General features: G+C 49.5%; 1 protein-coding gene across 1 annotated transcript in view; it reads left to right on the forward strand.

The window, feature by feature from the left end:
* The first annotated feature begins 1,421 nt into the window (after window positions 1-1,421).
* The window catches only part of Serpina4 (serpin family A member 4), a 28,890-nt gene continuing 18,267 nt past the window's right edge, over window positions 1,422-12,044 (forward strand). The window contains 1 exon segment of the mRNA XM_021178653.1: window positions 1,422-1,498. Within this exon segment, the coding sequence (XP_021034312.1) occupies window positions 1,422-1,498 (77 nt within the window).

The following is a 12,044-nucleotide window of genomic DNA, read 5'->3' on the forward strand; positions in this document are numbered from 1 at the left end:
CACAGGTGGGTATGAACTGTCATTGTGGCCACTAGGAACTGAACCCAGGTCTATTCCTCAGGGAGGTGCTCTTAACCACTGAGCAATCTTTCCAGAAAGAGAGTAGAGAGAGAGAGAGAGAGAGAGAGAGAGAGAGAGAGAGAGAGAGAAGCCAGCACTTCGAAACCAGCCTGATCTACATAGTGAAGTACTAGGTGCTCAATGTAGAGTCCATGAGGTAGTAAGTGCTCACTGTGGAGTCCATGAAATACTGGATGCTCAGTGTGGAGTCTGTGAAGTACTAGGTTCTCAGTGTGAAGTCCATGAAGTACTAGGTGCTCAGTGTAGAATCTATAAAGTACTAGGTGCTCAGTGCAGAGTCTGCAACACTGTGATTGAAGCCAGCATCCTCCAGGCTGTGAGAGCAGGTCAAAGTTTATAACAAGACACGGTGGGCTTTTAACTGGGGCTTCAGCTCACGAATGGAGGAAGAGGACACTGATGGTGAGGGACCAGGCTGCTCTTGGGCCCACACAGGGCTGGAGGCTTATTAGCTTGCTGGGGATAACATTTGGGAGTTTTCCTTTTCTGTGAACAGGTTGAAGATGTCTCCTTTCAAGCATCCTGGCTTTGGGGTAGCAGCTAACTCAGTGTTACATAAGCAACCTTGTCTGTCTACCCTGGGACCAATAATGAGGCAGAGGGACCATTGAAGCCTTAGCTGCTGAGAAGGAGGAGGAGCACAGGATAGCCCCAGTGTACAACAGACAAAATTCATCCTGTATGGCTGTCTTCCTGGAAACAGTTTAAACAACCAGCATGAATGCATGCAGTACCAAGTAGTCCTGACAGAGGAGTCAGACAGAAAGGGGGACCGGTAACGGGAAGAGGGAGGCCAACCCTTGTATCTCAATTTTGTCACCCATCTGTAGAGATCTGAAGAGTCTTCTGAAAGTGTGTGCTTTCAGCTAGCATGGCGTTCAAGTCCCCACAGAGTAACCCAGGCAACAGTTGTACCCTCACATCAGAGGTGTCCTCTATGGCAAAGACAGAAGAAAACTAGCAATGCCCTGCTCAACTGTGTGACCTTCAAAGTGTAAGACTATTGAGGAGACAGAGTCTCAGGTAGCCCAGGCTAGCCTACAGCTAAGAATTGCCAGGATAACCTTGAACCTCTGATGAACTGAGAATTAGAGAATGCTGGGATTACAGGTTTAGGCTGAAAGGCTTCGTGGCCACTGAGCTGGCTACATGTTTCTGTCATGATCATCGTCAATTTGAATGACCATCTCAGGACAACTCCGATGATGGAGTTGCTTGTTTGAGGGCAGCACCTCCAAAAGCCTGGAGTCCAGAGAGCTGAGTGTTTCCACTCACATGACCACATCACCTTCCCACACCCTCCTCACCATCCAATCACGACTGCCTCCGCTCAGCACACGATGGCAGCCTTCAGCATGCCAGACCTGGGAGGTGGCTACCACAGGCACGTGGGTCAAGCTGGATGCCAGAGCAGGAGGTGGGTTGCCTCAGCCAGGCCCTGGCAGCCGTGATTCATGCCAATGATGTCTGAAAGGGAGGGGGAGTAGTGTTTGGAATCCACGGGGAAAGGACAGGCTGGCAAGGCAGGGTGGGCTCGGGTTCTTGGAAGTTAGGTCTAAAGGGCTTGATCTGGGCATTAGGAGCCTATGCTGGGGTCTGCAGGCAGAGCCAGATGTTCTCAGAGCCAGAATCTGTTCCCAGGATATAGATATCTAGGGACTGGTTGAGAAAGTCATGGGGAGTTGGAGGCTAGAGAAAACTCAGTGGTGATCATTAAGACCATGATTGTAAGGTGAAGGTCCTTATGATAGAGGGGTGTCCAGATAGAGGGGGTCAAGGGAAAAAGTCCAGTCTGATAGGATGTCAGAAAAGAACTGTGGGCAAGAGAGGTAGGAGCTAGGTCCATGACTGTGGAACCAAGGTAGCCAGGGAATGGGTCTATGGGGACAGGGCTGACTGTTGCTGGGCTCTAACTACAGCTGTCACCACCTTCATTAGAGTCAGTTCTCACCCATGGACCGTAGACTGGGAACAGCAGTGTCCAGGAGCCCTGGGCTGTCTGAGCAGGCTGGGGAGGCTTCATGGAGAAATCAGATTGGAGCAAAACCTGTGGAGGGAGCTGTTTCCACACATCCTTCCTTGGGAAGGGCTTACCAGATGTGTTCACACACTCTTGGCCTCTACCTGTGAAGTTAATCTCTTGCTCCACTGCCTTCACCGACTCCATATTGCCCATGGAATGAGCTTCAGCCAAGGTGTCCTGTGATCTCAGTCACTCTAGGGATGGTACAGAGGAGTTGATTTCTCACCTGTTCTGCTACCCAGGAGCCATGCTCATGTCAAGGGTGCCTACTGCATGGTGTTTGGGACAGAAACATCCCTTCCCTCCTTTCCAAGGCTGATACAGCCCATACTACACCATGCTCTGTGCTGGGAACGTGTCTGGTAATTTTGTGTTTATTGTCTCTTCCTAAGTTCTGGTGGGATTAAGAGGGGCTCTATTGCTACAGGGTGGGTGTTGTCTCTGGTGCTGTTCCTACAAAGCTCTTGCACTCACTCTGGGGGCTGCTGGATGTTTGTTCCACGGGTCCCTTACCACTGTCACCTCAGAGAGGTGTCACTTCCTGTCACTGTCTCCTCCTCAGTCTCACTTCTGCCCTCATCACTTCTGAATTCAGCGCTCACCGGTTCTGCACTGGGCTCTGTGCCAGGAAAATGCTGTGACACCAGACAGGCCTAGTGCGAAAACCAGCTCTGCTCTCTGCCAGCTACTCAGCCCTGGAAAGTTACTGCTTTCTCAGGGCCTCTGCCTTCTTGGTCTCTGAGATGCAGATGAAGTTTCAGCCAAAACTGGGGAGATGAGAAGAGGTTCTTGCTCAGGCCTTGGTGAGGCTGCAGATGACGTGTGAAGATAGGAGGATTCAGAGAGGCCTCAGATGAAAGAGCCGGGATACGATGCTCCTGGAACCTTCCATCTGCTCCAGCCAGTCCACCAGGGCAGCAAAGCCACACTGTGACATATGGACAGTTCTGGTGGGCATGGGTGGCACTGTGCTGGCGTCTTTCTCCAGCTTGGTGATTTAGCAGCCCTTACAAGGTGCCAAAGCTCTTTCCCTGGGTCAGGATGTGGAAAATCCCAGAGAGCAGTCATAGGTTAGACCGATGAGCTTGTTTGGCACTGTGTCATGGGAACTAGGTGTGCCAGCGGGTAAGGCAGGACTACAGTGCCTGACAGCCCACACTGACCTCAGAGCAGCTCCCACCTTCAAAGCCAGCACACGTTTTTCTGGTGACCTGGAGCACGTGACAAAAGGGTTCCAAAGAACGGAATCCTTTCTGGGCTATGTGACACCCACCTGGAAGTGTCATCACTGGCCCACCACCCTCCCAGGGGGAGTGTCTTACAGTTTCTGTACCATAACTTCTCTCTGCTCCACATTTATCCTCCCTGACTATGCAAGATATATGTCATAAGATATATGACAGATAAGAAGGACCACGAGGCTGAGTTTGTCGGTGGAGGCAGGATATCTGTGAGCTCTGTGAGCTCAATGCCAGTTGGGTCTACAAAGCAAGTTGCAGGCCAGCCTGGGCTATATGGTAAGACTGTCTCAAAAAAAGATAGATAGACAGACAGACAGACAGACAGACAGACAGACAGATAGATAGATAGATAGATAGATAGATAGATAGGATTGATAGATGAGAGAGAAATGAAAATTGGTGATAGAGGGATAGACAGACAGGTAGATAGATAGATAGATAGATAGATAGATAGATAGATAGATAGATAGATAGATAGATAGATAGACAGATATATAGATAAATGATAGAGAGATAGACTCATGAAAAATTAGTAAGGACATAAATATGACAGGCCATCTGTGTTACACACACACACACACACACACACACACACACACACACACACACACACTAAATTGCAAATGGGAAACAGAAATATTGGCACACACTTTTTTTTTTTTTTTTTTTTTAATCCTAGAACTTGAGAGGCAGGGGCAGGCAGATCTCCATGAGTTCAAAGCCAGCCTGGTCTACAGAGCTAGTTCCAGGACAGCCAGGGCTACATAGTGAGACTGTCTCAACCTCCCCCTCAAAGCAAACAAACAGAAATCATAGATGGGAATGTGGGGAGGAGGGAATTAGAGGGAAAAGCCACAATTCTACACACAGAAGGAGCAGTGAACTGAGCATAACTGAGTGTGTTTTGGGGCCAGGAGCTTGCAATACAAGTATGAGTGTGTGTCACTCCCTCACACCGCTGTGAGCGTGGCAAGTCTACCACAGTCTTGTGTCCTGAGGGGGGGGGTGCCTGTTCCATCAGAAAGCAAGGTATGCACTTAGTGGTGTCTCTCAGTCTGCTGCAAGCTTCAACACCTCTGTGTCTCTGGGGAAACGTGTCAGAGCCCCTTCCTTTCCTGCTATGGCACCTTTCAAAGTGTAGTTAAAACCCTCCTTTAACTATCACTCCCTGTGTTCATTTCCAAGCATTTATTTGGCACCAACTGCATGCCAACACAGTCCACAGCCTCCAGGAACTGATTATGGAGTCTGGGAAGGCCACACTGGTTGTTGCTGACCTGTTGTAGCTAAGTGAATGCTGGATCATCCGGAGTGCCTTCCCACCTCTCTGCAGAGTCTACTTTTTCCTCATACTTCCCCCCATATTGAGTTCTATGTCCAGCCTCTTCAAGCCCCTCCCAATCACTTGAAGCTTCAGCTTCTCCTCCTGGGGATGAACACTCTCTAGACTTTAAAAGAAAACCCCTACTCCAGTGGGAAGCTGCTGTCTCCCATGAAGGAGCTGGTTCCCAGCAGTGCCAGCTGGTTTCTTCTGGCCATGCAGAGGCTTGAGAGGGGTGGGATCACTCACAGCCTATCATTGGTCACCAAAGTCAACCTGAGATGGTGGGTCTCAAGCTTGTGGTCTCCTGCTGCTGCTGCAAAATATAAAAACAGATGGGGATGATGGGAGGGTGCTACCATGGTTGAAACTCCTTTCTGTGCTTTTTTTACTTGCTGTGTTAGGGTTGACCTTGGTTCACCTGCCGTCCACTAGCTTTGGCTGCTGGTGTCCCTAGTGGACAACCTTGCAGGTGTTACTGAGCTCCAACCTTGGCTGTTGTCTTGCATACCATTACACTCTTTGCGTTCACATTTAAACAGCCAGCTCATAGGTTTTTTTATGGACCGCTTCCTTTGCTGCCTACAGAGAGATAACTCATTGGCTACCTCCACCTACTTTGGTACTCTCCCACACCAGTCAACATCAGGCAGGAGGATGAACAGGACTATTTGATCAAGCACCAAGGGCTTCCCTTATTACCCAGACAGCTTCTCAGCTATGATGTCTCTCCCCCATGGTGCCCTCAAGTGACAGGCAAAGGCTGAATTGCTGCCTGGAAGTGTGTGGGGAAAGGGTCCTCCCCCACACCCCCGCTGCAAGGGCATTTGAGGCTGTCATGGCTCTTGGTGGAAAAGGCTCAGGGACACCAGAATGCAGCTTGCTTCTGGGAAGCCTGTGGTGTTCTCATCAGAGACAAGATGATGCTGGCAAGCAAGAGCAGTGTCAGTGCATTTAATCAAGGGAGGAAGAGCCGTGTCCTGGTGGAAGTGTACCGAGGTCAGTGTTTTCCACCCACCATGCTTTTATCTCAGAGAGCGAGGGCTGCAAAGTGAAGATCAGGACCAGCGTGCTCGAATGCTGGCAGCAGCTCTGACAGAGTGTTTCACTTCTCCAACTTGCAATCATCTCTAAATTAGACTTAATTCACCCACATGGGTATCATTGGGAATCCTCATGTGAATCCCAGGCTTACCATTTAGAAGCTCAGAGCTGGAGAGATGGCAATGTGGCATGAGCTGGGTGTAGTGGCCAGCCATATCTGTAACTCTGACAGTTGAATGGGGGCAGAGTGTAGAGACAAGGAGCTCCCTGGAGACACTGGGCAGCCCATTCGTGAGCATCTAGTGTAGCAAGAGATCCTGTTGCCTCAAAGGATAATGTGGAGGCTGAAGATACCAGCAAGAAGCTTTAGCCTTCACACCCATGTACACTCTGCATTCACACCCTATGAACATATGCTCGAGTGCACACACACACACACACACTGACACATTTACTTAGGCTTAGATAAACTATCAGGGAATTTGTCCTGGTAAAATTTATTGTCTGTCTCTCAGAAGCCATTGACTGCCTGTATCTCTTTATCTAGGGGTGGGGATGGGGTCTCATCCAGGTTAGGGTTGGGGTACCATCTTAGTTGATATGTTGACTATTGTCATTGTGCAGGTCTGGGCCAGGCAATCATGCCACTGGGATTTCATGGATGTTGTGTCTAGAAGATGCGATCTCACAGCAGACATTCTGACCCTCTGGGTGTTACAATCCTTCTGCATCCCCTTCCACAACATTCTCCGAGCCTTCGGTGTAAAAGTTGAACTGTAGATGTGCCATCTGGGATTGGGTACCCCAGGGCCACTCATTCTCCATATTTTGAACAGTTTTGGATCTCTGTAACAGTCCTCCTCTACTGCTGCTGGCAGGGTAAGCCTCTCTGCTATGGGGTGAGAGTTACACTTACATGTGGGTGTGTAGAGGAGTATTTAGGACGCAGTTAGACAGTGGTTTAAGATGACAGCAGTAGTAGGTCCTCCTCTAGGATATATGGCTTCTCTCCAGTGTGGATAGCTGGGTAATTTACATTACCTTGCGTGAATTCCTTCCTAATGAGCAGATAAGTTTGATTGACAGCTGTTGGTTACCCCCAAGATTAAGGTGCCACTATTGTAGCCCAGGGATACCTGGATGGAGCAGTCATAGTGTTTCTTAATTCATAAGCTTTACAGTTGACACAGCTGTCTTTATAAGTCTTTTCTGCAGCAAATACTATACACCATCTGATGAGTTTTATAAAACAGGAAGAAAGAACCAGGGTATGTTTTGTAGAGCCAGGTATGGTGAGGTGGTGGTGGGTTGCCTCTGAGGGCCCATGCTGAGGCATCCCTCTCCGTGAGGTACCAGCCATACAAGGGTATAGTGCTGAATAGAGTTTATTTAGGGCGTGGGAAGGGGAGTTGAGGAGGGAGTAGAGACAGAGAAAGGCAGAGAGAGGGAAGGGGGGGGGAGAGAGGAAAGAGAGGCAGGTCAGGAACATGTGGAGAGAGGTGGGAGAGGAATGAGGAGAGAAGGGACAGAGTGAGTAAGAGGATAAGAGAGTGAGGAGGGGGCAAGCAGCCCCTTTTATAGTGAGTCAGGCCTACCTTGCTGTTGCCAGGTAACTGTGGCAGAGTCTAGAAGGAATGCTAATGCCATCTAAATGCAGATGGCATTCTGTGTCCTCTGTGAGCAATTGAAGTTTCATGGACCAATAGCAAGAGATCAACAAGGGGCCAGGGCGCAAATGAGTGAGATGCTGGGAAATCCCCAGGCACTTTCTCACCGAGGTCACCAAAAGCTTGACACTTGACAAGAGGAAGTGCAGGGAGCAGGCAGCCCGTTGTGGCTGGCGAGGAGGAAGGCATGCTGACAGCTGTGGTCCATGGCTATGGCAGTGGAAGGGTAAGGCTTCTGACTCACATCGGCGAGAACCAGAAGGCAGGGCTGCAATCCAAAGCTCAATGATTTACCCCCACACGGCCACTCCAAGAGATCCATTTCCTCTTACTAAGCCCACCTTCCAAGGATCCCGCAATGTCCCAAAACAGAGCCACAAGGTGGTGACCAAGTTGTTTGGTTTCAGACCCTGGGACAAGGGACTGAAGCGTGTATTTTACATATCAAAGCACGCTTAGCTTCCAGGTTCCCCCAGCATCCCTCAGTCCCTACCTGGCTTACCCTGTCCTGACCCTCAACTTTCCAGCCTAGAGGCTGGGGTGCCCTTCCTCCAGAGGCTCCTCCCTATAGAATCAAGACATTTTCATCTCTGTCGTCGTCCTCCTCCTCCTCCTTCTTTTCCTTCTCTCCTCCTCCTCCTCCTCCTCTTCTTTCTCTGTGAGAGCACCATTTCTTTTTCTCCTCACCATGGCGACTCCCCTGGCCTCAATCCTTGGGGCCAGTGAACTAGCTTCCCAATAAACCTGCCTTTAAGATAAACCAGATTTAAGATAAAATCTGGTTTAAATTGGCTCATTTCACCAGTGGAGAAATAGCCTATCTGTTCTAACACATGAACCTGTGTGGGATGCTGTTACATCTAAGACCTAACAACAGGGGGGGGGGGGGGGGGCACTTGGAGGAATCACCGAGTGCAGACAGGGGCATTTGACAAAGTGTCTCTGAGGAGCGATATGATCTGAGTGCTGATGGCTTAGGGGAGGCAGCCGTGAGGAAACTGCTTGCCTAGCTTTCACACATCTCACCAAAGGCTCCGAGTCCCAAGCAACTCTGCGTGGCTTCCTTAGGAATTAAGGAATTGGCTAGGAATTAAGTACTATTTGTTGCTTCCATTCCTTATGGACCACCCATTATGTTCATTATTTCAGTGATGTCACCACTGTCCACAAGCCACTCCACCCAGACCCTTGACAGTCACCCTAATGCTCCCAGAAGGGCCTGATGTCACCAACTTTCTGGGGCAGCCACACCTCCAAGCCCATTACTGGGCCTTATTTTGGCCAGGCCCTCAGCAGGCATTGTAACACTCACTCAAGTGAGAAACTCGACAGTGCATATCAACTAGGCTGCGGTTGAATTGGAAGCTATGTGCCAGGGATCCACACGCCCTTTTCTGGCTCTGCATGCAGACTGGTTTTCAATAGTTGAGGGTCAATATGAGAGGTTTCTTTTCAGTGGCTGTTCTCTGGTGTGGTAGCGTTGGGTCTCAAATAAAGGCTTCTCTACACATCCTTTACTGTTGGCTTGCAGTCTTCATCACAGCCAAGTGGGCTGGGCTGCTTCATGAAGAGCAAAGCCTTCTGGGAAGTTGACTGACAGAGCAGCAGGGAGAAGGCACTTGAAGAGTCAGCAACTGTGCAGTTGAGACCAGGACGCTTCAGAAGATGAAGCTGTGGGAACCACCAACAGTTAGTTAAGGGCTCAGAATCCTGACAGGTAAGGCTCAGGGTAGGACTAGCCCCTTGGGGATGAGTCATTAACACTAACCCTCTGACAGGTGTGCCTCTTCTGTCTGGATACATACACTACCTGGTTGGAGCTGTGATTCCCAATGACACTTTGTTGCAACATTTTTTCTCTAGAAAACTTAAGCCCAAACAAAACGTGTCTTTATCCAGTGAAGAATGTAACAGAGAATGTAACAGAAGGCAGCCCCAGCTACCACTGACAACCTCCAAGGATTCTCTCAGCTTCAGAGATCCAGAGAGTGAACCAAACCCCAGAGATGCTGGCCTTCAGTTACTGGCTGGCAGAAGCCCCCCTGCCCCATAGTTCCCACCATGGCCATCCTAGCCAGCAGCCACAGAAGGGCTCTCAGCATTGAACTCTGGAGCAGCTGGGCCTGAGGACCCTGGGAGTGAGAGAAACCAGACTTTGCCGGCCATAGCCATGACCGGCTATAGCCCATGGTGACACATGACCAAGTCTATGAGTTGATTAAGAACATGTGCGGGTTTTGGTGTGCTTTCTTTCTCCATTTCCAGGTCTGACAGCTCTCTCCTTTTCTACTGGTTGCCCCTATTCTATACATAATTTGCATGTACTCATGTACACACACACACATATGCATAAGTGTACGAGAGGGGGAGGGGAAGGAGGAGGGGGAAGGGAAGGAGGGGGAAGGGAAGGAGGGGGAAGGGAAGGAGGGGGAGGGGAGGGGGAGAGGGAGGGGGAGGGGGAGAGGGAGAGGGAGTCAGTTAAGGCCCAGCTGACTCTGTATAAGAGGGTATATGTGTGGCTGTAGTCTGGCTCCAGTCAGACTGAGGCTAAGGCCTAGCCAGCAGGGCTCTTCAGAAGAGGAAACCTGAAGACTTGAGAAGCAGAGGGGAAAAAGAAGGAGGAGAGAATGAAGGGAGCCCTTAAGCCCCCACGGAAACAACCAGACCTGCCGCTCTAGCATTCAGGACCTGGCAGGGGTGGGAGACCCCGCTTCTTTCTGCAGGATGTACAGGATGTACCCATTCTGTACAGGATGGCTCTGCCTGAGGCTTACCCAGGAGGCCAGCCAAGGGCTTCAGAATGAGAGCACTTGCCCACAACGTTTGGCGAGTACTTTGTGCCCGCTATTGCCACTCAGGCTTCCGGAGTCTCCACTTCCTCATTCAACTTTTCACTGTCCTGTTTACATCGCTTCGCTTCGTAGATCGCCTTCTGTGGCGATTCAAATGGGCAGTGTTTCTCATTGTCTCTGGCCGCTGAACACTCGGTTTCCAGTAGGTGGCGCTGTTTGGTGAGGGTTTGATGAAGCAGCCATGCTGGAAGTCTGTCTCTGAGGGAGGCTTCTCTCCATTCCCAGGTCAGTCTCTTTGCTTTATGCTTGTGGTTGAAGGTATAACCTATCAGTTTCCTCTTTCTGCTGCCACACCTCCCTGCCATAATGAACCCTTATGCCCCTGGAACCTTAAGCCAACATAAATTCCTTCTTATATAAAATGTCTTGGTTATGGCATTTTATTATGGCAACAGAAAAATACTGACTATCCCCTTGCTGGTTTTGTCTTTACTATCTATTCACTCTATTCTCAGAGGGAGGGTAAAATCACACGCAAGCTAAGGATTGACCATCTCATCGGGGACTGTCTGCTACTCCAGCAACTGTGCCTCTTTTGGAACCACACACACACACACACACACACACACACACACACACACACACACAGAGAGAGAGAGAGAGAGAGAGAGAGAGAGAGAGAGAGAGAGAGAGCGCACTGTATGGGGGCATGGGGACACTGGCACTCTCTCATCAAAGCTGAGCATCTCCAAACTAGGATAGGTTGCTGGCATATAGTCAATTGAAGACTCACAGAGACTCATGTCAGAATATAGCAGTGTAGCTTCAAATGACACAAATGTTATTTTGTCTTTTTATTTTTTCTAGAGCTGAGGACCGAACCCAGGGCCTTGCGCTTGCTAGGCAAGCGCTCTACCACTGAGCTAAATCCAGACACAAATGGAGTGGAATAGTACCGCCTCCACACAGTTCTTTCTCATTACACTGTAACATGTTGCACCACGTGGTGGGACTCGTGGTTACGAGCATGTAGCAGAGGATGGCCTAGTTGATCATCAATGGGAGGAGAGGCCCGTGGTTCTGTGAAGGTTCTATGCCTCAGGATAGGGGAATGCCAGGGCAAGGAATTGGGAGTGGGTTGGTTGGGGACCAGGGGGAGGGATAGGGGATTTTTCAGAGGGGAAACTAGGAAAGGGGATAACATTTGTAATGTAAAGAAAGAAAGTAGCTAATTAAAAAAAAAAAGAAGGAGAAGAAGAAGTTTAAATCAGGAAGTGGCGCTCCAGTCAGTCTTTCTGGCACACAGGTCACTGTTTTCTGACACTCGCAAAGTGTCTTGGCCTAGGTTCCCCAATGAAACAATTTAGAGACCTGTGATTTATTAGAAAGATCCCCACACTCCAATCTTTCCCTTCCAGTATTCTGGTCATCTGTTCCAGAGTCTGAGAAGCAGCTGAATTCTCCACTCTCAGTTTTTATCTATGGCAAGCATTACTAGACAACCCCAGAGTGGCCAGAGCTCCAGGCAGTCATCCAAACAGCCAGTAAGAAGACTGTAGTTGGGATGACAAATGTGCTACTGTCCACCGCAGGGTTGGCTCCATCCAATCGGTAGTCTATGGAATCTCTTTCTGCCCCTGGAAAATGGGTTCTGAGATTCTGAGCTCAGACTTTGTGGTGGAAAACAGCACACACTCGTCTGGTGTCCCCGACACCCTTCTTGTCTCTAAGGAGGAAGATCTGGGTCCATTATACAATTTTAAAAGCACTAACAGTGAATCCCTTATCCGTACTGTCATCTCTTCTTTCCTGTGGTATGAATTTAAATAGAGTTTTTCTTTGTTCCTCCCTCCCTCCCTCCCTCCCTCCCTCCCC

The sequence above is a fragment of the Mus caroli genome, chromosome 12 (assembly GCF_900094665.2).
Source record: "Mus caroli chromosome 12, CAROLI_EIJ_v1.1, whole genome shotgun sequence".
Classification (NCBI taxonomy): Eukaryota; Metazoa; Chordata; class Mammalia; order Rodentia; family Muridae; genus Mus; species Mus caroli.